We start from the raw sequence: 25,947 nt of genomic DNA, 5'->3' as shown, positions 1-25,947 counted from the left end.
AAAAAAAAAAAAAAAAAGAAAAGTCTACCCAAAATGGACAAAAAAGGGCATGGACTCTCACAAAGCGAAGGAGAGGGTTATATGGATATTCCAGGATGAAATAACACCAGTGAGAACGGGACAGCAGGGCGACCAGAGGTCTCTGTGAGGTGGAGGCCCTGGGCCACACAGCGCTCCCTGTGGGACTTTGGCCGTCCCTACACTGGCAGCCAAGCTTCGATTTCCACAGTTCCCACTGGGCTTCTGTGTTCCAGGTTCTAGCATTTTTGCTTTCACGAGACAGTCTCACTGTGCAGCCTAAGCTGTCCTTGAACTTGAGGTGCTTCTCCTGCCGCAGCCTCTTCAGTGCTGGGTTTACAGGCATGAGTCGCCACTCTCAGATCCTAGTCTTGATTCTAAACAGGACATAGACCGATCAAGTCTTGGAGATAACAAGGGAGAAAAACTTCGATTCTTGTGCAGAGAGAATGAGGGGCAGGGGCAAGATCTGGACACAATCGAGTTCTTCTAGGAGCAGTGAGCATTCACACAGTGGAGGAAGCAGGTGACATGAACCTTCCTTTTGATTCCCAGGGGAGGAGCAGAAGTAAGCAGACACACGAAAACAACTCACCAAGGGATAAGAGGGTTTCCGAGGCCACGTTTCTGATCTCTTCCGTGTCAGACTGACACAGTGTCACTAGCATTTTAATGCTTTCGGTGGCCTGCCAGGGAAAATAGGTTAGTGCCCGACTTTCCTAGCTGGGGGATGGGAGGTAGGGCAAATTATGAACGGTTTGGAAAGAGGACTCCTGTTCCCAGAAGGGACTGTATCTCCAGGGAGAAAAGGAATAGAGCAGGGTCCAGGGGCTGTGAGCTGGTAATATGCCAATAAACCAGGGCTCCTGCTTCATGCTTTACGGCACGAAAGTCCAGTAGAACCCATATAGGCTGCTGCACCCTAATGTGTAATCCGTGTGAAGTGTGTAGCAGAGACACTCAGCTGTGATGAGTCACAGCACCTCAGGAGAGTGCCCAAATAAATACTTAACCAATGGGAATTTTTGGGGGGCACGGGGGTGTCACCTGAAGGTAATTTTCTGACCAAGTAACAAGGAAGGCAAAATTTCCCATGGTTGTTTTCCTTCACAGATCATTAACTTTTCCTTTTATGGCGTTAATCCCTTGTTTTTTTCACGTCCCCTCAGGCCTGCTCCTTGTCCCATGTGCCCATCTACGGTTTTAGTAAGCATTAAGGTGTGGCCCTCTCATTCTTTTTCTTGGGACCTCCCCTAATGTTTTTGTGGTAAAGATGGGTCACACATGAGATCCAGCCTGCCAAAAGCCACGCTTGTGTTTGCAGCCTCTGCTTCCTTGTGTCAGCATTTAGCTCTCTCCTTGCTCACGAAGCCTCCTCTAGCACAGTTGAGGTTGCGTGGCAATCAGGTGCACCTAACATGCAGAGTATGGCTGAGGCGAACAGTGTAGCCTGCAAAATCATAATCTCAAAACAGTGTGTAGCTTTTTAAATTTTTTTTTTTTTAAGTAATGCAGCTGTGAATTTTGTGGATGATGACATCATGCCACGCTGTCAAAGGCTGGACATACACCCAAGCTAATTTCAAGAGAAAATATCTGAGAACTCAGCATCACACAGAGCTGAAACACTCCAGTGCAGTCTTTATTTTTCTATGCTAATTTATACACAGTAAACATTGGGGAAATCACCATGTCATCTCTTCTGGGGGTTAAGATACTTTTCTAGCACTGGCCCAACGTCACACTGGTTCTCGTGGGCGATGGTAAACCATAATTATTCTCCACTTGGTGACTTTAACAAAATCATATGCCGTCAACGTTCCAAGAAGAAAAGAACCCTGGCTATTGCGGCTCCAAGGAAATGAGAGATGCTGCTACCGTGCAAGAGAGGCTTTGAGTAGAGAAAGAATTGGATATGTCCCCATGACATGGCCTGCCTCTAAGCTGATTGGACATGTGTTGCCCTAAGTTGACCAGGGATGGGGGCTTTGAGCCTGGATGGGCGTGGGGCTGAAGGACTTTGGGGCAGGGCTTTACCTCCAGGCTTCTTAGGGCCAGGCATGCTGCCTTCTGTAGCTGGAGATTGGTCTTCGTCAGTGCTTCGCAATAATAGAGCAAGGCCTGAAGGGGAAAGGGAGATGCTGTGAGAAGTTTTGAACAGCTTGTCACTCAAAGTGTATGTAAGACAGGGGAACAAAGGAGGGTAGCTGGGGTAGGGGTAAGTGTGGAGGTGATATATAGATTTTTTATCATCTCTCCTAGGTGATATATAGATTTTTAAGTTTTTAACCCCCCCTTTTATTTTACGTGTACGGATGCTCCGCCTGTGTGTATGTCTCTACACAATGTGCATGCAGAGAGGAATAAGATTGCCGAAAATCTGAGGACAACCTGATGTACCTGGAGAGTTCCAAGCTAGCATCATCTATGTCGCAGCTTCCAAGCTAGGCAGGGTTGTACCGTGAGACTCTGTCTCAAATATTTAAAAGTCTAGAAAGATGACTGAGAAGAACATTAGCTGTTCTCCCAGGGGACCCAGGTTTTGTTCTCGACACCCACAAAACAATTCACCATTAGCTATAACCTCAATCCCAAGGATTCTGAAGCCACCCCTGAAAGGACTAGGAATATCATAAAAAGGGGGGCAGAAAAGAATGTAAGAATTAGCTGGGCAGTACTGTCACACGCCTTTAATCCCAGCACTTGGGAGGCAGAGGCAGGCAGATCTCCATGAGTTCCAGGCCAGCCTGGTCTACAGAGCAAGTTCCAGGACAGCCAGAGCTAAACACAAAAACCCTATCTTGAAAAACCGAAAGAAGAAGGAACGAGTTATAAGATAGGGAGAAGGCTGTAAAATGCCATCTTCAGGGCATGAGCCAGCTATTGCCAACGTGATTTCACAGCAGCTGGGTGCTAGGCCTGCACAAGACTGGGCCTGCCAGGTATGGACCTGGGAGGGGCTCCTGGGGACCCTGCCTCCTGACTGTTGGTTACTGATGGATTTCGGGGAGAGTTATTATCTTCAGCTCTGTTACGAATGGTGCATCCACTAGGTTGCAATGGGTAGTTCCAACCCTATGGGCACACACACACAGCCCTGGTTAAACTCAATGGTCAAAGAAAAACAATGTGGGAAAAGTGATCTGTGGGAGGAGGTGGACACGACAGAGGTGGGAGGAGATGAGGGAAGGTGGGGTGGGAGCACACAGAATGCACCTCATTTGTGCATTAAACTATTAAACAACAAATTTATCAATAAAAATGAAGAGATCCATAATGTTACCAATTTTTAACTCTAAAAATAATAATATATTATTATATGTAAATATATATATATATATAATCACCTGAGATAAACTGTAGCATGGCCTTTCACACAGTTTTCAGGGTAAGAAAAAAAGAATCAGAAAATTACACAAGTTTATTCGAAGGGTTGATTGGTGTATTCTATAGGATTGTAGACCCAGAATTGGAAGATACAAAGTTATTATTATAGGTTTTATTTTAACGAGCATTTTTTTTTTCCTTTGATGGTTTTTATTTTAAAACCACACCACTTCGGCTTTTCATTGGCAGAGTTATGTAGATTTGGGGGATAGAGGGCAATAACCGAAGGCAAGGTGTGATGCTCTGGTCCCCACTAGGGTGCCCACCTCCTCACACGCCCATCCTTTCCGTCGGTTGGGAAGCTTTGAATTCTTCCTTTCTCGTCATTTTGAAATTGATGGGATGCTAGGAACCCTAGTGGCACGGTTTGGTAGCTCCATGCCAGGCCCACCTTGAATTCTCAGCAATCCTGCTTCAGCCTCCTGGGCGAGCGCCACGGTGAAGCCCGGTGGCACGCTAATGGTACGTGACACACAGTGAAGCCTGTGGCTTGGCATCCATGGCTTAGCATCCTACCTTTTCTCTGAAGTGCTCGTTTTTGGAGGCTGCTGCCAGGTAGAGCGTCACAGCCTCGCTGACCTCGTTGTCATCTCTGGTGAGCAGCAGGGCCAGGGTCCGGAGGACTTCCTGCTGAGCGGGGAGGTTGCTGGGGCTGAGGTCGCTCATAGTCTGCAGCAGTTTCTCGTCTCTCAGTGACTGGAGAGTCTGAACCGTGGCAACTGGAAGGGGAGGAGCCAGGGGTCATGTTCTGATAGTGCAGTGACATGCTTATTGAGGACACAGCTATTTCATGTATGTTTGCAGTAAAAAGCAGACGCAGAGCAGACCCAAGTGTGTGATAGTCTATGTAAAGGCGGTGTTTCAAATTAGTGAGAAAAGGTCAATAATTTAAATAGTTATGATGAGGGCAAATTATAGCAAAAATGTAAAGTTGAATTTCTACTTTAAAATGGTGGCAAAAATATGTAGGTTTTTTTTCCCTTTTTAAAGAGAAGAGCTTATATAGCCTAGGCCAGTCTTGAACTTTCCATGAAGCAAAAGATGACCTGAAACTATTGATCCTGCTGCCTCTCACTCCCAAGGGCTGTGGTTATAGGCATTCATCACAGTGCCATACAAATGAATTGAAGAGTCAAATGTAAGTATACAAGGAAGAAAATATAAAGAAACATTATCTGCCACCTTATTAATATTTGTAGTAAACACAATTGTCTCTCTTTCATTGGGACAAACTGGCCATATTCTGTGAATAAGGAGAGGAGCCTAATCCCCGACTAGATATCTGGCAAGACTATCTCTTGGGCTCTAAAACATAATGATGAGATAGTGTCTATTCAGTAACATGGGGATAAACAGGAAAGGAAAAGCCAAAGCTTTTCCTCTTGTTACCTCTTGTAACAGACTCACACCTTCCCGCAGGGAATAAAGGTGAGAATCACCTAGATATTTTTGCTTTAATTTCCTGTTTTCTTTGCTGTGGATGTCTGTTAGTTCCACTGCTTTGTAAGGAAGTACGCCAATAGAGGTCCCCAAGGGAGTATTAAGTAACAGTTAAACAAATGAATCACAGGAAATATTTGGCAATGCAAATACACAGGAGCCATCAAATATAAGACTAATAAAATGCTTTAAAATCTCTAATATTTAACAGTACAAAGCATTTTAGGTTAAGAACAGGGTATACTACTTCTATGACACTGGGGACATTAGCTCTGAGTACACTGCTTGTCCAATATGGAGATCCTGGGTTTAATCCCCTAGCAAAAATAAACAAGCAAACTAACCAAAAAACTAATCCCAGCCTAAAGAAGGTACAATTTTGAAATCTAAAACCATGCATGTTCAAATGAAAAATTAAAGTTTACAAGTAGGAGAAAGAGATTTGAATTTATATTTTTCTGTTTCCCAAACTTTCTGTGATGCAAAAACTATCATTTGCTTCATTTTATAATGAATGAAAGAAAGAAGACCCTTAAACATAAGAGAAGGTGGGGGAATGTAGCCCAGCTGGGAGAGCCTAGCACACTCAGTGAATGTATTCAATCTCCAACATCACATAAACTGTGCCCAGTGGCACACACCTGTGATCTCAGAATTTGGGAAATAGAAGCAGGAGAGTCAGAGTGCAAGATAATTCTTGACTACATGGGAAGTTTGAGGCCAGTTTGGGCTAGAGGCCCTGTGTCAAAACAAAAACAGAAACAAAAATAAGAGGCTGGAGAGATGACCCAGCCCTTAAGAACACATACTGCTCTTGCATAGGACCAGAGTTCAGTTCCAGGTGGAATGGCTTGCAGTGTTTTAGAACACCAGCTTGTGGGGTACAACGTCCTCTTCTGGTCTCTGTGGGTACTGCACCCACATGCGCAAATTCACACTTAGACACGTCTACACATAATTTAAGATGAAGGTAAAAGTTTAAACGAAACAGACCAAAGACAAAACCCAGAAAACAAACACAAAATTTCCCAAATGTTAAAAGGTATTTTCCCCCTACCGTCATTCTCCATTCCTACTGAATGAGTGGGTTTTGTCAAGGCCTGTTACCAAGAGAGTTAGGAATAATAACTGTCACACCAGACCCTGAATAATTCACGTGCCTGCCTGGAAAACTGATCTACACTTGGCAAGCTTAGTATCACTTGTATGCTATGAGGTCTTGCATCTTAAGACAGGGTCTCCCTGTCCTGTTCTTCTGCACCAGGCATGCCACCTGCAAGCCTTTCTCTAGAGCACCTGTGTCCCATGCTAGGCAGAAATGTCTCCTTTATGATGCCAAACAACCCCTACATTGCTGCAGAATTTAATGTTCTGCAAAGAGAAGGGCTAACCTGGATCTGAGCCAGACAAGCAGCTGCTCAGTAGCGTTGTACCTCGTTTCAGAGAACATACCCCATTCCCTCTGTCCCTTTAGCTCCTGCCCAGCATCTGCTGCATTTCTGAAGAATGTACTCCTCCATTCAGATATAATATATGTGATATTTGAAGTGCCATTTGAAAGGGTGGCCTGAGCTTGCCATACCCCTAATCATCCCTTCGCCTTCCTTGAACAGGCGGCCTCGTACATTCTTTTCTCATTTTCCCTTCCGGCTGCGTCACTCTAGTCTTTAACTGAAGTCCCCTTCTGTCTGTTCTGAATAAGGATTCACCACAAAAGGCAATATGAAAAAAAGCACTGCAAATAGGCTGAGAAAGGAAGGGAAGCAGTGAGATTTTCAATCACCTGCCAGTTTCTTGTTTATGTTGAACCTCTGCCGGGGAGCAAGGTGCTTAGTGAGCTCCTGCTCCAATACCAGGAAGTTTACCAAAGTTAAAGGCTCGGAAGCCATTGAAAAGGCCATCCTCAGCCCAGCCGTGGAGGGTCACTGACAGTCCTGATGAGAAGACGAGAGCTGACGCCAGACTGAGACACTACCGCAACATGACAGGAGACCACATCCTACCTTGCCTGGCCAGCTGGCTCAGGTATGTCTCCAGGTCACTCACACCATGGCTGGCAAAGAAGCTATAATACTGGAAAACAGTGATGACTTCCGAGGAGATGCTGGAGGAGAGCAGAGGCTCAGCTCGGTCCAGGATTTGGGACACCAGGGTTCTAAACACTGGGAAGGAAGAGACAAAGTGGCTTGAGAAACTTGACCACTCAGTCATTCGCCCATTCACGCATCCATCCATTCATCTTTTATCACTGTATTTCATGATGGATGTGATAACCACTACACTATGAAAACAGACGTGAATATCATAGTACATATATATTCATTCATTCATCATCGCACTAATAATATCCATTAACCCTTTATGGTAGTGCTTACAGACATTCATCTTTAACATGCTACTTGTGTTCATGCATTCACTTAAACTATTTATTATTTATTTGTTTTCATGTGTCTCGCTGCCTTACCTGCATGTATCTATGTCAGTGTACCATGTGTGTGACTGATGACCAAGAAGGCCACAGGAGGGAATTGGATCCCCTGGGTCTGGAGTCACAGACAGTGTGAGCTGTCACGTGAGTACTGGGAGCATTAAACTGTAGCCCTCTGGAAGGGCAGCCGGTGGTTTTAACTGCTGAGCCATCGCTCCGCCCCTAATTGACCTTTCACTGTGATCCTTACATGCATTAGTTTACTCGCTGACCTTTTATCATAATAGTAGTATAAGGGAAAGTGCTTAAAGTGAGCTGACCTTTAGTGTACAGCCAGATATGTCACTGTTTCCTATACTCACATGATACCATGTAAGTAAGGACGTGAAAGATTGCCAACATCCCTCCAGGTATTCTCGGGGTCCTCAGCACCCCCAACAGGGAACAAACAACCTAAATTCCATTTTTTTTGTTTGTTTTTGAGGTATAGCATCATGTAGCCCAGGCTGATGTCCAGTTTGACATGTATCCAAGGACAGCGTTAGACTCCTGATCGTCCTGCCTCCATCTCCCAAGAGTTACAATTCCAGGTGTTCCTCATCAGGCCCAGCTTATAACCCGAGTTTTTATCAACATTAGCTAGCTTTTCCTGTGCTTGGTCTTTCACATCAACAGAATGTGCAGTATGTTCTTCCTATGTCTGGTTTATTTTACTCAACATAGTGTCTGAGAGTTGCCGAGACTGTAGCCTGTGACAGCAGTAGAGTCTCCGAGAAATGTTCCATGATACTCTATGATTTCACTGTATTCCAGTGTCTCCCTTTTCACACTATTGTCACCAAATTCTGGCTATAGTGACTAAGGCTGTGAATCTTCTTATGCATGTCTTACATAGACAGGGGTATACTGTGGACATTTCAGTTTATGATATATAAACATGATTTTGTTATAATCCCATGGGGGATTTTAGTTTGTCTACACCTGTTAGTTGCCTCGTGCAGAGCGTGGTCTTTGCCAGCTGGAATTAGTTGAAGTCTGAGGACTTTGAGGGGTATAAATATGATAGCCCAGAGGAAGAAGGCGGTGGTTTGAAGGAGATGGAGGAGGACTGTTTGTTGGCTTGCTGGTTGACTGGTTACCTAGACTTCTTGATTTCCTGATGATAGATATTACTAGTGCCTCTCCCCCCAAAGAATACTACAACCCTATCTAGCAGGAAGAAAGGGTCAATGTCCCCCTTTCCCTTCCAGCCCCCTTTTTCCCTTACCTGGGGTTGGGAGGTTTGAAGGGAAGTATAAGCTTAAAGGAACCCCCAAATAAAGTAGCAATTAAAAAACTAGCACCTACACCTAGTACTACACCTAGTACATTTCTCTTCATGTGTTTTAAGAGTAGAATTGCTATCTCAAGTTTTAGGCACAGACTGGGATTCAGTCTTCAAAAGCCGTTGTACCATCTGACATCCCCACCATGGAGGCATGTTGATGGAAAAAGCCTACCATCAGCTCTCTGTACCCATGGGTCCCACATCTATGAATCTAAGCAACTGCCGACCAACACTATATTGGACACGTAGAAACTCCTAAAGGCTGCCACTCCGCAGGCAATGTAATCTAACAACCATCTCCTTGGTGTTTGCCTAACCAAGTGTTATAAGTCAGATGGAGCATACAGGAGGAAGTGTGCAGGTTATTCACAAACCCATGCTGGCATAAGCAAGGGATGTAAGCAAACACAGATTCAGCCATGCATGGCACATTCTGGCACTGCTCACCCACAAACCCCAAGGGACAACTGTACAAACACGAGCAGCAATATAGATATCGAGTGCTTGTGGATTGACGATTGTCTACCACAGGCTTAGGTGTTACCTGGTCCTCAGCCAGGGGTGCCGCTGGGAGCCTGCAGGCACACTGGAACTTAGGGGCTAACTGGATGACATAGGCCACAGGGTAAGCATCTGGGGTTATGACCGGGCTCACTTCTGCTTCCTGTTATCTCTGATGTGACCAGTCACATGCTCCCATCACCTTGGACCAACCTCCTTCAGCTGCCATGGCTTCCCTGCCAGGATGGACTGTACCTCTTGAAATGTGAACCAAAATATGCCCCTCTTTTGTAAGTGGTTTGTATCAGGTGTTTGTCATAGCAGGGAAAAATAATGAATATGTCATTTAAGAAAAAAATCACTGCTGGCATTTTGCACACTCGGCACCTTTTTGTAGTCTAGCTACTAGCTGCTCTTTTCTCTGGAGAGCAGATCTTTCTTTTTTAAGGATGGCCTTTTTGTGTGCCTCTCCTCCTCCAGGCTGCAAGGGTGGGGGAGGAGACCGTCTCAGTGTTGTCTATACCTGGCTCTGCCAATCCTGGATAGTCTTTGTTGATGGTTCTGGCGAAGCTGGCCTCCAGCTGCTTGATCATGCGGTCGGCGGAGCTGTGGTAGACCCCAATTGGGCTGCAGCACTTGGTCCAGAAGGAAAGCAAGGACAGCTTTTTGTGGAATTCTGGTAGGGCTGGAACACAAGAGGGATGTTAATGAAAAGAAGAGGATGGCTATGTGTGTGTGTGTGGGTGAGGTGTCCCAGGGACATTATAGCTTTGTGTGTGTGTGTGTGTGTTTAAAACAAACAAACAAACAAACAAACAAACTGTATTTCTATTTTTAATTAAATAATATAACATAATATAATAAAATAATTATCTAAGACTAGGTCTCATGTAACCCAGTTTGGGCTCAAAGGATAACCTTGAACTCACTGTTCTTGTCTAGCCCCAGGCAACTTCTCTCTCTCTTTCTCTCTCTCTCTCTCTCTCTCTCTCTCTCTCTGTGTATGTGTGTATTCTACTGCGGACTGATCCTAGCATCCTATGAATGGTCTGCCACTGAGTTATATCTCCAGCCATCTTTTTACTATTTGACTTTGAAATATGGTCTTTGCGCAGGCTAGCCTTGATCTCACACTGTAGCACAGGCTGGCCTTGAAGTTGTCATCCTCCCGCTTCAGTGTCCTTCGATGAGGTTAGATATGTCCCCACATAGGGGCCTAGGACTGTGGCTTTCAGTTGGAACTACTATAGGATTCTTTGGGGATTGGCAGGTGGTCCAAAGAAAATCCTCACCCTCCCTGGCAAGCAAAGAGAACTCAGTGAATGCTTAGCCATTTACTCTCCAAGACCGAAGGCACGGCTGCCTTGTGGAGACTACACTTATCTCCCATGTTTTACAGCAGAAAACCAGACGGGATCAGCAGTCCTGCAGACTTCCGGGGAAGTCCTTGGAGGGGCTGATACACAGCGGGCTCTGCTGGAGGAACCTTGCCCCTGCTCTGTGGCTCTCAGGCCGGAATGAACAAACAGCATGGCACGGGCAGGTGGTGGGCATTGGCAATCCCACTGTGAGGGGGAGAAGCCTGTGGAGCATGGGACACAAGTCGTTTGCAGCCAGCATATCTGCCTTTCTCCAACCTTTTACACCACTGTCAAGGTCACCTGCTTGTAGCAGAAACAGAAAATAGAGGCAAAAATACATTGGGAGAACCTCAGGGGCGTTTTAGGCCCAGTCACAGATTACCCAGAAATGGGTATTTCTGTTTCTATCTAGTGTGAAAAAAGACCAGCCCTTGCTTTTATAAAGGAGCCAGGCACACAGATCACATAAAGTCAAGGGCATCTTCCCCAGGCCATGTTTTGCTTGTGGGGCCGAGGAGTAACTCAATGAGTAAAATGCTTGCCTTGAAAGCCCAAGTTGGAGCCCCAGGATACACAATTTAAAAGCTGGTGACATAGTACTTCTAACCTCAGTGCGGGGGAGGCAGAGACAGGGGATCCTCGAAGTCCTTGCTGGCCAGCGAGCCTAGCCTATATGGTGAGCTCCAGGTCAGTGAGAGATACTGTTTTAAAAAACAAGGTGGATGGCCCCTAAAGAAGGAAATGTGAAGCTGACCTCTGGCCTTCACACGCATTGCACCCTTCGGCAAGTTCTGCCTCAGACACGCTCAGAGCCAGACTCCTCTGTAGGCTACAAAGTCCGTGCCTTGTTCCCTTTCACATTCACAGGAGGATTTGCCAACTCCATGCGCTAGTTAGAACAAGCCAGATGATCTGTCCCTAAAGGCGATCTCGGCAATAGAAAATGTCAGAGAATCTCTGCCTGGAGGTGGGTACCATTTCTGTGAGTGTGTTCTGTCTGCTTTTAACAGGACAAAAACGGTGTGCCCCTGGCTTAACTGAGGACGAGGACGCTGAAGCTGACGCTGAAGCTTGCGCAGATGCTTTCCCTGCTTTCCAGTGAGCATGCGCCCATCTGGCGAGCTTTGGTTCCAGGGACGGCCTGCAGGTGGCGGGCTTACCTTCCACCACAGAGGTGATGTTCCCGAGGTTCTCGTCGCTCACTGCCGCCAGCTTCTCCATGAGGAGGACCTGCCTCGACAGCTTCTCCAAGAGACTTCTTGCCACGAAGGGGGTTTTGCTAGAGAAGACGATTTGCTGACGAGACAAAGAAAAGGCCTTTCAATGATGTGGAGGGCAGCGACCTTGCTCTCTGCACCCTTCCCGAAGAGGCTGCAGCGGCTGAGTTCTGCAGCACTCTCGTCGTCCCAATCTGGCAGTGTTCATCATTCTCTACCACGTGTTTCAGACTGACCTGAAACCATGTAGCTCGGGCTATCCTCAAACTCATAAGCTCCCCTCCCCCTCCACGCCCCGCTGGTATTATTGGCATAAACTCCATGCTCAGCTCTGTCCTTCCTTCTATGTAAATCTCAATCTCCTTGAAGACAGTGGAGGGCATTGAGGTTCTGTCCTGGCTTATTAGCAGAAAAGATTGGCTTTACAAACGCTTGGGTTTTTCACTGCATAGTTTTATTTCCCTGTTTTCAAGTTCAAAATTTCGAGCATAGTATATATTTTCTTGTAGTCAGAGCTATCCCAGTGTAACCCAAGAGCATAGTCTGTGTACCTGGTGTCCCCCTGAGCCCTGCCCATGCCTTGGCTCTCACAATTGCTCACAATGACCTAATGAGGTGAGTCCTATTGAAGGCTCCATTATGTTGCAGGAAATGCTAGATGACTGAGGCACATAGGTTAAGTAGCTGGCCTAGGACCACATCAGCAAGAACTGGCTTCATTTGTGCGCAGGGTGCAAGGAAAGGAGGCCTGAGACAGGAAAGGGCCTAAGCAACTTGCTGTTTCTGCTTGTTCTGTGTCCCCTGGGAACCACTGGTAGGCATGACTCCTGGGTAAAAATAACACTGCCATACCATGCTGTCTAGAGCATCTGAACCCTAAAATACGTGGCATTCTCAAACCTCAAAGTCTAACAATTAAACAGTGTGGGCCCAATGCTTGGGAAGCAGAGCGTGAAGATCAGATCAAAGCCAGCCTCAGCTACACCGTTCAAAACCAGCTTGGGCTACAAAATAAAAACCAAAATGAAACAAAAAATCGGCAATTATATACTAACATCTTTCTGTGAGCAAGTACAGTGAGCACACACCTCATTTCTAAAGGAGAGGTCTAATGAGCTCACAGAATGCCCATTTCTAACTTTTTGCAATTATATTCCAAGTGATAAGGAAACGCCCCGATTGCAGGGTGACAGCAAGTGGGAAGTGGAGTTTGTAATTCTCACATCTTTAGCCCGTTTCTTTCTTTTTTTGCACGAAGAGCATTTATCACTTCTTTTATTTTTTGAGATTACGATTATATTGTTTCCCCCTTTCCTTTTCTCCTTCTAAACTCTCCAATGTACCCCTCCCTTTTCTCAAATTCACAGTCTCTTTTTTTTCATTGTTACCTACACATATGCAACAATGAATGAAAAAAAGGTTACTTCTATGAATGTTTGCAGTCAGCCTGCGCCTTTCCATGCACTTCTGTCGCTTTTCTAGCACAGCTCTGCGTCCCAGAGAGTTGAACTGTCCCTCATGGCCCTGACTATGACTGCTGCTGACTGTTGCATGCTGGCCAAACTTATGCCTTCTGTGGAAGGGATTTTTCTTCGGTTTCACAAGATAGCTACTCTCCCTCTCAAAGATGGCTGGTGGTTTGTCTAGTGCATTATCAGAGTCAGAAAAGATAATTATAGGCCTAAAAGAATCTCACTCAGGTGGCTGGAAAGTAGTGAGAAGGAAACAGAAATCCTTTGTTTGTTTGCCCAAGACAAGGTTTGACTCTGTAGTCTATCCAGGCTGGCCTCAAACTTGTGGTGATCCTCCTGACTCAGCCTCCTAAGTGTGGGAATTATAGGCATGAGCACCCCATCTGGTCCATTTGCTTTTGAGGCAGCTGTGGATGTTCTGGCTACAGCGTCAACAATCCATAGTTCTGCCAACAGGGCCCAGGTGTGCCCAGAGGCGAGGGTTTTGCCAGCCAGCCCATTTCCTACAGCACCTCCGTGCTTCAGTTTCCCCACCGGATGGTTCCTTATTTGAGGCAGTGTCTTGCTATGTAGCCCAGGCTTGTCTTGAACTCTGGATGGTCCTTTGTCTATCTCCCCAGCGCTGGGATTACAGGCATGCACTCCTATGCTCAAACAAAGCTTCTTTATTTGGGGGGGGGGTGTGTGTGTGATATTTTTCTATATTTCCCATAAGTGTGTGACTAACGCCCTGGCCTTCCCTCACCCTTCTCTCTGCCTCTAGGTTTTTGGCTGCCTCAGGGACACCCTTCCTCTTCCTTCTATAGCCTGCCTTCGTGGCTGAGTTCTTCTGTAAAGCTGTGATTACAATTGCTTCTGTGTTCCTTCCTGTTTCACACACATCCATGCAATCTGGGAGAAGATCAAGGCAATGAGAAGACCAGCAGCCAGGGAAGGAGGAAGCATTTAAATCCAGGCCTCTGGGGAAGTGTCTTGTTCAGGACAGCCGAAAGCCTTCCTGCTGCAAAAGAGGTTCAAAGCCTTTGCTCTGGGACTGTAATACCTCAGGTGGAAAACAGCTTGAAATGGAAAACGAGAAGGAAGATTTGCTCTATGGTGTTCCTGTGTGAGCCTAGAGGAGTGCTCCTTCCCATTGCTCATAAAAATTCCTAGTTCAAGCCAGCCTGCAAGCCAGCCCAGCACCTGGAAGGTAGAGACAGGAGGATCGGGAGTTCAAGACTAGCTTCACCTATACAGCAGGTTTGCATGAGACCCTGTTTTAAAGAAAAAGAAACTGTCATTTGCTATTTGAGGAACTGTGACCTACTTCTGTAGTACATTGTTCTTAGCACAGCGTGTGCTGGGGAGTGAACTGGGGGCTCACTAATACACTGATTCCAACTCTGCCTGGAGAAGGCACCTTTGCTGAATCCCTCTCATTTGATACTCTGTAATTTGGATGTGAGCACTGACCATATTCTGCCTGGCACCCACGACAGCCTGCAGATCTAGGTTTAACTTAAAATTGAAAACCCAGGCTTAAGAAATGGTGGGCGTGTCCATCGAGTTTTTGACTCGGTTCAAATCCAAACAGGAACAGTCTCTTACTTCTGAACTCTCATTTCCTTGCCAGAGCTAAAACACACAGCATGCATGGAAACTCCCCCACTTCCCCCATACCACACATCCTACCTGCACGAGCTGGGTGCAGTACTGTAGATGTTTGACAATGGTGATGTCCAGGCTCTCGTTTCCTGTGGTGAGTGGGAGTGGGCTTCCTGCCACACTGGTCCCTACGCCTGTGTCTTCGGTCAGAGCTTCGCTAAGGTGGCCCCTGGCTTCCGGGTGAACTGACCTGTAACTGCGAAGCAGGAAGGTGGGTGAAACATGAGCTCTTTCTTTCTGTGCACAAACCACAGGCCGAGTTTACGTGGTCCCTGCTGAAATCAGTCCTTCCCAGCTTTGCTCTCAAAAGCGGAGATACCTTTCTAAAACAACTTACCTCAGGGACGGTGCCAGTTTGCCTAGTATCAAAAGACCATGCAAACAAAGGCTGCTGTTTGCCTTCTGAGCACAATGGGCTCTTTGTGAACCAGCTTCCCTGAGAGGTCTTTCAACTGTGCCCTTATTCTGCACTTGCTTCACTGGCCCACTCTGTGGACGGGGGTTCTGCCAGCTTTCCTGGGATTTCACAGTCCTATGTTTGTGGTTTCCTCTGAGTGATTCCATTAAAGAGTGATCTCACAGGCCCTCCTCTGGCCTCAGGCCAATTGCCACTTGAAGACAAGAAGAAGGAAAAGCTGCCAAGGGCAGACACACAGTACTGTGAACAGTCAGATGCTAGGAGAGAAGGTTCTGTAGATTGCAGCTCAGTCTTGTTTCTCGTGCTCTTTAGACCCCACTGTCATACAGTCTGAAGTTAGATCCTCACAGACACTCACAATAAAAAGTCTGATTCCGTGTGTGATCTAGGTTTCTTTCTTTCCTTCTCTCACATGGTCCTGAGTTGCCGTGTAGCTGAGACTGGCCTTGCGTTTCTGTATTTCCTGTCTCCACCTCCTAAGTGCTGGAATTACAGGTAGATCTCACTATGGCCAGCTTATTCTTTTTTCAATGGATATGTTTTGTCTTACTGTATGGTTTCAAAATTACAAATAAGTGTTATATTTATCTGGGTTATATGATTATTATATGATCTAAGTATATAGAATTTTTAAAATGAATTTCTTTCTTTTCTTTTTTTTCTTTTTTTGGAGGGGGGGGTTGTTTCAAGACAGGGTTTTCCTGTAAAGCCCTGGCTGTCCTGGAACTTGCTCTGTAGACTAGGCTGGCCTCAAATTCACAGGGCTCTACCTGCCTCTGCCTCCTGAGTGATGGGCTTAAAGGTGTGCACTGCCACTGCCCAGTGAATTTCTTTCTTTTTAAATACAAAATTATTATAAAAGTCCTTGCAGATTTGGTATTATATACCAAAATTAACCAGACCTGAAGTCTCTATATCTCAATGAACATCTATGCAATGAGAATAGGCTTTCTGAAGCTGTGGAGCTTCACACTTTTATTATTGAATATATTTGTATGCAAACTGAAAAATCCATAAGAAAGTAAGAACTAGAAACACCTGCTGCTTTCTTTGCAACAGCAAAGAATTGAAACCAAACTAATTGTCCATCAATAGATGAACAGGTAATGAAAACTTAGTAAATACATACATACATACGTACATATATACAAAACATAATCACAAAATTTCAGGCAAATGAATAGACTTAGAAAACGAATATATAATACTAAGCAAGTTCTCTGTGTAGCCCTAGCTGTCCTGAAACTCAGTGGACCATGGTGGCCTCCAACTCACAGAAATCTGCCTGCCTCTGCTTCCACCTCCCAAGTGCTGAGAGTAAAGGCGTGTGTCACCACCACCCAGCAGGAACTTATTTTTACACTTTAGAATCATTTGGTATGTCTCTCCTATGCACTAATTCTGCTGAAACTAAAAACAAAACAAAACAAAAAAAACCTTATCATTTTGTGTTTGTGAGAGAGAGGCATGTATGCTGTGGTGTGACCTGGAGGTTGGAGGACAGCTTTGTCCACTGAGACCTCTCCTTCCACGTTCTGGTGCCAGGGAGGCAACTCAGGCTTGTGTGGCAACAGCTGCTCCTACTGAGATATGTTGCTGGCACTTCGCTGAAGTTTTGGTAGGTATCGTGTTAGCCCCAGAAAGACCCAGAGTCTTTATAATAGTTAACTATCCTTTCCACAGTTGTGTCAAAATTTAGCATTTAAATTGTTTTATATTTCAGCCCATTTTTATGTCTTGAGGGATTTTTTTAATTTAGTTTTTTTTTTTTTTTTTTTTTTTTTTTTAAGGTTAGCATATAAAGAAATGGGCTCTCCTGGCAGTCTACATACCTTGTTCCCATTCATTCCTCACCTCATCCCCCTCCCCCATGCCCACTAATTTTACTTTTTATATGGTCAAAAGGGAGGGGGTGTTTGTTTCAGTTTATCCATGGAAGGCCTGAAGAGCAAGGATGCTGATGCGAGAGCTTGGTGCTCACGGGCATGCGGTGACACAGCTTTTGACCTTTCACCTCCTCTTCTGCAAGGTCCACAATGGGAACGGATCACACGGAAATCTTAGGAGCTTTGAATGCTTTCTGTTCACATTTTTGCCTTTAAGAACCATGCTCAGTTTGCACCCTGGGGCCAACGCATTTAAAAAACATGTACACAGCTAATATGCACACTTGCGCAAGTACATGCACACACATGCTCAATGCACACTCAGTCACGCACCACATAGCCACACACAGTCATATGTACGGACTCACAAACACCCTCATACATATGTGCACACTCATGTACATGCATACACGCTCATGGGTGTGTACACTCTCCCATACATTTACATGCACAGACCACACACATCCCTCCTCCTGTTGCCTCTGGCCACATATGGTAAGAACAATTTGATTAGGTAGATTTAAAATCAGTGTTCTATAGAATGTACAAAAGAGGTGCCATTTTTGCTAAAAGACACCAGTTTAGAGCTATGCCTGATCTTTGTGTACAATATACAACAGCAAAGGTTAACAGGTGTGCAGAAGAGTTTAAGTGGAGAAATGCAAATTGAGTCAAGTCAAAGAAATGCCAACGTAACATGCAGAACTATAGGTTAAATATCACATTTCTACATTTCATTTCTTTTTATTCCCAGTTTGCTCAAGAAATAAATTTTTGTTCTTCTCGTGTGTGTGTGTGTGTGTGTGTGTGTGTAAACTTGGTCTTATTTTGGAACCAGAAACCTCTAAGCAACAAGCAGCAATAGAAAAAAAAATAATACCACCTCAATGATGCCTCTATAAGGCTGGACATCCATCAGTGTTGAACTCTGAAAACCTACTTAGGTCACTTCTGTTGTAAAAAGGTAAAGCCAGAGGAGACCACCCCTCCCTTTGTTAAGTGTTGGATTCTTTCCTAGCAGGTCAGAACTGCCCATTAAGTTTCTTTTGTTTCATTTGAAATCACAAAGTGGGCCCAGGATCTGGCTCTAAGAACATCAGCTTGGCTGCAGGGAGACGCTTGATGGAGAAGTGACACATTTCCTACCCGGAAGGACACAGATCAAATGGAGTGCCAAGCCCCCATCTTTACCATATAGAGAGACTTAGGCCTGGCTTTGGGAAGCACACCAATGATTTTGACCTTATGCAGAGAAAGCTGCAAGGAAAGAGAGAAGGTTGCCAGGCGAACACAGCTCAGCAGCTGGAAGGCACTGGATGCATGGGGCACAGCAGGGACAGGGGTCCACGCGTGGTACCACCTGACTTGGTTAATTTAGGATGACCCACACGTGGTCATTCTACCACATGTGTAAACCCCTCACGCTACACCACACATGCCTGTGTACACGAATCACACAAACACTTCGTAGAAATAAAAGGGATCTGCGTTCCCTATGTAACCTCCAATGGGTCAACAATGTTTAGAAGCTGTACTTAACAATCAAAAGGACCCACAAGTCAAGTCATCCTGCATGTATGCCCAGCCTTTGGACATTTTGGCACAATATCGTCATCTACAAAGTCCATGTTCAAGAACCATGCCATCTAGATACCAACAAAACCCACAAAACAATATCATAACGTCTGAGGAAAAGTTTATGCTTTTGTTTTAGGCTGATTCGTGGTTGTCCTGGGCCACATGTGGTTGCATGTCCAAGCCTGTAAGGTTGGACATGGATAGAACATGTAAGACTGGACAGGTGCCATCCTGGAGATGGGTACCAGGCAGCCCCTGACGTAAACAAACGGTGACTGTACCAGCTCCGAGAGGGGAAACGCAAGCACACGTCTTCACACTCACCCATTTTTCTCCGTCTCAGTGTCTGAAAACACGGAGTCTGCTCCTCCTCCGACGCGGCAGACCTCGTCACCATCCTCTTCGTCGAAGTCAGAGGTGTTGAGGAAATCAAAGCTTTCTAAAGCACTCTCAACTGTCAGGCTGAGGCTGGAAGACCTGCTGCGGCTGCCTGCTGGCTTGCACTGCAAAGGCAGAAGGGAGCAAAGAGACCATCAACACACCGGGGGTCGGGGGGGGGGGAACAGCAGGACTTGGGGCACCCATGGGAAACGTGACACTTTCTTACAGTTTTCCAAGCCTTTAATTTTGGTTGGCATTTAAAGCCTTCATCTTGAGAAAAAGCAGTACAACCGCAGAGAAAATGGCAAAACAGTTGTGATTTGTTCTAACAGAAACCAGAGGGAGGCACACAGGAATGACAGAAGAGATAGGACTGGAGGTAAGTTTGTCACTGGAGGTCACTGAGGGTCACTGGGGGTCATTGGGGGGTCACTGGGGTCACTGGGGGCTATTGGCAGTCACTGAGGTTTTTTGGCAGACTGGCAGATACACCTCTGTTTGAACTTGTGTTACTATAATAACAACTTAAAAAAAATGACAACCTGAAAGTCTTGTTCCTTTGCTGTAGCCCTCATCAACAAATAAAACAGAATGGGCACCATAGGATGTACCTGCAGCTCAGGAGGCTGAGCTGAGAGCACCATTTGAGCTCATGCACTCAAGACCAGCCTAGGCAAGCTAGTGAGAGTCTGTCTCAAAATAAAATTCTTTAAAACCAATCCAGCAGAGAAGCTTTAAAAACCAGGGAGTCACTGCTGACTGTTGACCAGAACCAGTGTCTGCTGCCTGCAGAGAGCCATGCCTGGAGCTGTCTGTCTAAAGTAGGCTGTAAAGGATTGACAGAACGAATTCCGGAAAAGAAAACTGCTCAAATACACCTGCCCTAGGCTGCCTAGGCCGGAAGCCCTTCATTACCATGTTGCATTCAATTCAAAGATGCTTTTTTTTTTGTTTCTTTGAGCACCAAGGAACAAATGGGACTTGTGCATATGGGACCTTGATTCCCCCGGAGGTCTGCCTTAAAAGGAACTAGTCCCATCACCCTCTAACCAGGCCCTGGAACTGTGGGGACAAGTTCCTTCTACAGCAAGTTGCAGGACATAAACAGAAGCAAGACAGGGTGACAGCGCCAGTGGCTATGGCCTGGAGAAGAGAAGCATGTCCACATATTCAAGAGGACTTGATGTGGGGTGAACAGGACAAGTCTTGCAAAGAAGACACACTAAATGTCCTCTGTCCGGCTAGGAGGATCCCCTTGCTGATTCTTAGCACAAGGTTGGTAGGGCCTTGTGGGGATCTGTCCCAGTCACTTGGGATGGCACAGAAGCACATGGGGAAATGTCTTTCAGTCTTTTAGGTCACGGCTGTCTCATTCACCCTCAGTGATCTCCATCCGGGGAAGCAGCATCATTGAGTCTCTGATCCTCAAGATGTTTAGCACCCTAGGAATGTGAAGGAGGAAGAAAAAGAGAGAGCTTTGTCTGGCGGAAGCCACTTGCCCCAGACCTACGCTCCTAATGGCATTGTTATTTGGGGGAGAAAAGGGGAACAGGTATGGATTCAGCCTGATGTTGGAGTCTCCTTTCCTAAGCTTGCCATCAATGTAGTAAGATCTTGTACGCAATTCAAAGATGGCTTCAAACATGGGTTGTAGGAAAAAGACAGGTGGATGAGGATTTCACTAGGGTGGTATTGGGACAGTGCTGGATGATAGCAGACTGAGCCAGAAAGGATTCTGAGATCACCACAGTTGGACAGGTAATGAGCTCAGTGGACCCTGAAGAGCTGAGTTACTAATCAGTATCTTAGGCTTAGGGCTGTTGAACCCATACGCTTCTCACTGAAGATTAAACCCAGCCACTGCCTTCCTTCAAGAGTACTTTCTTTACCGTGGTCACTGTGTGCCTCAGCTCTTTGATTACGTGGCAAAGCTAGTCAACCACGCAGACACTGTGGATGCATGTGTCCTCCATGCTGGAGCTCCGGGTGCATATTTTTAAGCTACAGGGGGAAGATTCTAAGTGCCCTTCCCTGCTTCTCAGGGGTTCTTTCTATAATGAAACCATAGTGAAGCTGGAGGACCTGGAGTGTCAGAGGCCTAGCTAGGTCAGTATGAGCGAATGGAGAGAAGATGGTCAGAAAGTCTTGAGCATGTAGCTCCTCTTGTCATTACGAAGGCCGTACGACCATCTTACAGAGAGTCAAGGGGGCTTCCTATGGGCTGGCCCTCAGCTTGCTGCAGCAAATTTCAAATGTATTTATTTTTTGAGGAATCCTATGTGACCGTATAATCAATCAGAGCAGGGAAACAAAGGTTAAACACATGGCCATGTACTCCTGTCTTCCTACGCCGTCTGTAGCTGTATGTCAGATACAGACAGATTCATCCTGATATAGCTGCGATGACACCATCATGAAGATAACCTGTTGTAGGGGATCTCATCCCTCCCTCCTGCCTTCATACCTCAACCTTGTCCAATTACCAGGTATGGATAAAACTGTCTAGTTGGATTTGTGGCTCACTGGCTTCTAGTCTATGAGCAAAGGTGAACTGTTACTGATTCCTTTGAGAGCTCTGCTTTCTGGTTTAGGTCAAGTTCAGGAGGAAGTACCCTCAGCAGCCGATGCCGTGAGAAGAGGGGATGGATCCTTACCTTGGGGCTAATGTCCCCAGCTTCCCTGGTACCCTCAGAAAGACCCTAACTGGCAGCATCTCTAAGACCGTGATGAATAAACACTAGTATGTCACATGTAGACTCTACATGCATGTGGAGATATTGGAGGATGTGTGTATACAAATGGATGAGGGCGTTCATGCTCACGTGCTACTGTACATATGTAGGACAGAGATCAACATCTAGGGTTGTTTTTGAGGTGCCATCTTGCTTTGAGTCAGGGTCTCTGTCTGGCACAAAACTCACTGTGTAGACTAGATTGTCCGGCTGGCAAACTGCAGGGGTCCTGCTTCTGCTGAGATTTCAAGCCATGCCTGGCTTTTTTTTATGTGGGTTCTGGGGGGGGGGTATCAAACTCAGGTCTTTGTGCTTTCAGAGTAAACTCTTTGCTGTTTGAGGCCAGGCTGATCCAAGGCTTTCTCTGAGGCCCTGGAATATAGTTCCTCGCCTAAAACCAGGAATATGCTTGGCAAGGCCACTGATGGCCTAGGGCCTGGGCCTTGCAGAAGCAATGGCTTCAGAACCTGAGAACCCAGTGCTTTCTCACGAAAGGGCTATGGTTATCAGTCCCTAGGCCACTGTGTTTTCAGTCTGGGACACAGTTGAGAGATCCTGTCTTTCCTTTATGCCATATTGCTTTATTAGCTTTCTGCTGACTTTGTCTCGTAGTATTATAATTTTCTGCTGAGTCTACCTTGTTTTTTTTCCCCACTGGAAATTGTATATAAGATGTGCTTACTAGTAAACCTGCTTGGTATAAGACATAACTGTGCAAGACCTCTTGACCCCAACTTTTCTTACCTTCTTTATCTTATCATCCTCAGGTCCTTCCTCTCAGGAACCTATCACTTAAGAATGATGTGTTGGTCTAGGTCAGTAGGCCATTGAGCCATCTCCCTATTCTTAGACCTTCTTTAGAGTTTAAAAACCAATGCTTAATCCACTTAGTTAAGCTGATTTGTTGTCAGGAAAATAAGAATTGATAGGAGTAAATGGATTAAAAACAAAATCACCTCCACTTATATAGCAGTTACACTGTGGTCCTGTGACCGGACAAGATTTGTTATCTTAAATACAATGTAGGTTTAGGATGCATTTTTCCAAACCAAACCAGAATTCTCAGGAAGGTACTTACCTTGAGAATATCATCCAAGCGCGTGACTTCTTGGTTCAGATCCTGGAACTCTTTGTACTTTTCCTTGTGTGGGTCTAATGCAAGGAAGAGTCCATTGAAGGCATCTTCCAGGCTGCCATCAAGAAAGGACCGGCCAGCTTCTGATTCGCTGCCAACAGAGCCTTCAAAGAAAACCTTCTCAGTGGCCATGGGCCCCTCGGCTGATGTGAGCCTCTTCACTAGTTGCTTTGTGATGTTCCCTTCAAAAGTGTCCAGCTCCACGGGCTTGAGCTCAGAAGCCTCATCTGATTCCTGTAGGAGAGCCTCTGCAACGCTGTTCTCCAGGAACAGGCTCTCAGACCGTGCAGCCGCGCCAGGCTTCCTGGGCTCTGCCATCTCACTCTTTAGGTGGGACTTTGGCTCGTGGTCCTCACCCAAGGAATTCCTAGAAGACGCTGAGCTGCTGTCCTCTGTGCCCTCGTTTTGTGAGGACAGGCTGCCATGGGTGAGCTCGGCAGGGGTGACAGTAATCTCCGGATGGGTTGAGTGTGAGCTGGAGGGAGAGGTGGCTGAGCTGGAGGTGAAGACACAGTCTCCATCCTGCAGGTCACTGAAGCTGAGGGACAGCGGCCTTTTCTCTTCTGCTGCCTTTCCACTTTCAAAGATATCATCTGGCAGGTTTGACTGTGGAGAAAGATATGACATGATACCTTTGGCACGGTTCATCTCCAGACAAGAGGGACAGCAATTAAGACAAAACTCTTTAATGTTTGCGATTTATCTGATATGTGTGTGTATGCAGGCAAGGGAAAACAAACCATTAAAAACTATTTCCATTGTTGGATGTAGGTGAAAGTTCATGGTGCTATTCTTAGGTCTGACATTTTTCACATGCACTTTGAGGGTGAGTGGGGATGTTGCTTGTTTTTATAAATCCCAGGATCTCACAGTACTTGACAGCCATGACTATGAATACCACTATTTTGTGTGTGTGTGTGTGTGTGTGTGTGTGTGTGTGTGTGTGTGTGTGTGTAGTGTGTGTGCATGGCCTGTATGGGCCATGTACATAGCGTATATGTCAGTTTGTCAGTGTGTGTGTATTTGTTTTTTGTTTGTTTGTTTTTTCGAGACAGAGTTTCTCTGTGTAACAGAGCCCTGGCTGTCCTGGACTCGCTTTGTAGACCAGGCTGGCCTCAGACTCACAGAGATCCTCCTGCCTCTGCCTCCTGAGTGCTGGGATGAAATGTGTGTTGTCACCCCCATGCCGTGTGTGTGTGTGTGTGTGTGTGTGTGTGTGTGTGTGTGTGTGTGTTCACCACTGAGTTTGGCCAGGTAGCTGGCCTCTGAGCGTCTCACAATTCTTCTGAGAGAAGCTCACTAAAGAAGCACCAGGATTACAAGTGTATGCACCACCACATCCAGCTTTCTGTGAGTTCTGGATATCCAAATTCAGTTCCTCATGCCTGTACGCCAAGTGCTTTATCTACTGAGTCAACTCCCTAGCTTATAAATTAGAATGAAAAATTGTTTATTAATTATTGGTGTGTGTGTATGTGTGTGCATGCCAAGGAATACATGTGGAGGTTGAGGGACACCAGTGATTGATCTAAGATTGCCAAGGTTGTGTGGCAAGCACATTTACCCACTGAGCTACCTTACTGATCCTACAGATTAGGCTTTTACGTTCCTCTGTATCCATCAATTCTAGACATGCAGAAAACCTGCCATAGATGGGAAAGAGTTGGAACACGTACAGACTTTCGCCTTGCCATTATCCACTACGGTAGAATAACTGGTTTCCCCGTCAGTTACACTGTATTAGGAATCATACTTAGTTCATAAGATGACTTGAAGTGCGGGGGGTGGGGTGGAGGTAGGGTGTGTTCATGGGAATTTATTCAGTCACTATGTCATTTGATATAAGGGGCTTGAGCCTCTGTGGATTTGGGTATCTGATTGGGTCCCGACATCAATTCCATGGACACACTCAAGGATAACTGTGTGTGGTAGGTGTTAAGTTAATGTCTGTTTTGATTATATATTAAATCAAGAATTTTCAGTCATGCCAGTAATGATCCCAGTAAACAATGACAAGTGAATGGAACACAGCAGGACAGAGGCTGTCCTCCTTTGAGTGCTCAGAGGCAGCAGGCTCCTGTGCACTGCTTCCTCCTTTCTAGTCTGAGTTCCTCCCCTGGCTTTCCCATTCCCTTCCACCCTTACTCTCCCAGTAAAGATAAAAGGGAGAGTTTGGGGAACTGGTGGGTGAAGGATCAGAGTTGAAACTGCTGGAAGGTCTCTGAAAACCCCTTAGGCCCTTTACCAAAGGTTCCGTTCTCTGACAGTTAACAGTTCTGCACAGCCTAGCCTGAACTTCTGTGCACACAGCCCTTGACTGCATCAGGGGTGGACTTCGGGCTATAGCAGAGGGATGGGTGGCCAGGGGCAGTTTGTGCTTCCTTCAGTGGCAAATACTTATTTGTACTAAGTTCAGATGCCCTGCTCGCACAGACTTACAAGTTATGAAGGACACACACCTACCAACAGGTACCCCACAGGAAGGAAATGGAAGTGGAGTAGTATGGCCTCAAGGCTCTAAAAGTGGCAGGAGGATTTGCATACAGCCAAACTTTCCAAAAGAGCTGGCTAGTTGATGACCTTGCAAACTATCCACACTGTTTGGGAGAACATTTACTAGCCTGTGTAACTGCAAAGCTATCCCCACTGCTTCCCAAAATTGCTCACCCCCTTAATCTCAAAACAGTTTGGCTTTTATGTCACCAATCACAATTCTTGATACAACGAGACGTAACGCTTCCTGAAGCTTAAACTACAAACAGCCACATCTCCTAACATCTTGCACATATGCATTGATCTCCAGGCGTCGTAGTCTTCACAGACATAGACACAGAATTCCTTCTTAGCTCTTGACTAGATTGATTTTACTTTGGTCGACAAAAGATGTATTGGGAAGTATGTCATGCAGTCAAGGTCCTAGCTGCCGGGAGCCAAAGCTATTTACTGAAGCCAAAGCCAAATAGTGAGACAAAGCTATTTAGTGGAGACAAAGCTATTTATTGAAGCCAAAGCCAAATAGTGA

At 45.8% G+C, this 25,947-nt stretch overlaps 2 protein-coding genes across 2 annotated transcripts in view; both read right to left on the bottom strand.

The window, feature by feature from the left end:
* Armh2 (armadillo like helical domain containing 2) overlaps positions 1-364 on the bottom strand; it is a 3,910-nt gene extending 3,546 nt beyond the window's left edge. Inside the window, exon 1 of the mRNA XM_055614515.1 lies at positions 62-364. Coding sequence (XP_055470490.1) covers positions 62-364 — 303 coding nt within the window. The remainder of the gene's footprint in view (positions 1-61) is intronic.
* A 51-nt stretch (positions 365-415) lies between these two features.
* Positions 416-25,947, bottom strand: part of Ripor2 (RHO family interacting cell polarization regulator 2) — a 79,933-nt gene continuing 54,401 nt past the window's right edge. Inside the window, exons 14-23 of the mRNA XM_055614514.1 lie at positions 22,869-23,531; positions 19,002-19,180; positions 14,823-14,991; positions 11,623-11,758; positions 9,625-9,786; positions 6,849-7,007; positions 3,922-4,124; positions 2,056-2,139; positions 614-704; positions 416-507 (exon numbers count right to left, since the gene is read on the bottom strand). Coding sequence (XP_055470489.1) covers positions 416-507; positions 614-704; positions 2,056-2,139; positions 3,922-4,124; positions 6,849-7,007; positions 9,625-9,786; positions 11,623-11,758; positions 14,823-14,991; positions 19,002-19,180; positions 22,869-23,531 — 1,938 coding nt within the window. The remainder of the gene's footprint in view (positions 508-613; positions 705-2,055; positions 2,140-3,921; positions 4,125-6,848; positions 7,008-9,624; positions 9,787-11,622; positions 11,759-14,822; positions 14,992-19,001; positions 19,181-22,868; positions 23,532-25,947) is intronic.

Source organism: Psammomys obesus, unplaced genomic scaffold (assembly GCF_907164565.1).
Source record: "Psammomys obesus unplaced genomic scaffold, mPsaObe1.curated_primary_1811, whole genome shotgun sequence".
NCBI lineage: Eukaryota > Metazoa > Chordata > Mammalia > Rodentia > Muridae > Psammomys > Psammomys obesus.
This window is presented reverse-complemented; position numbering and strand designations above follow the sequence as displayed.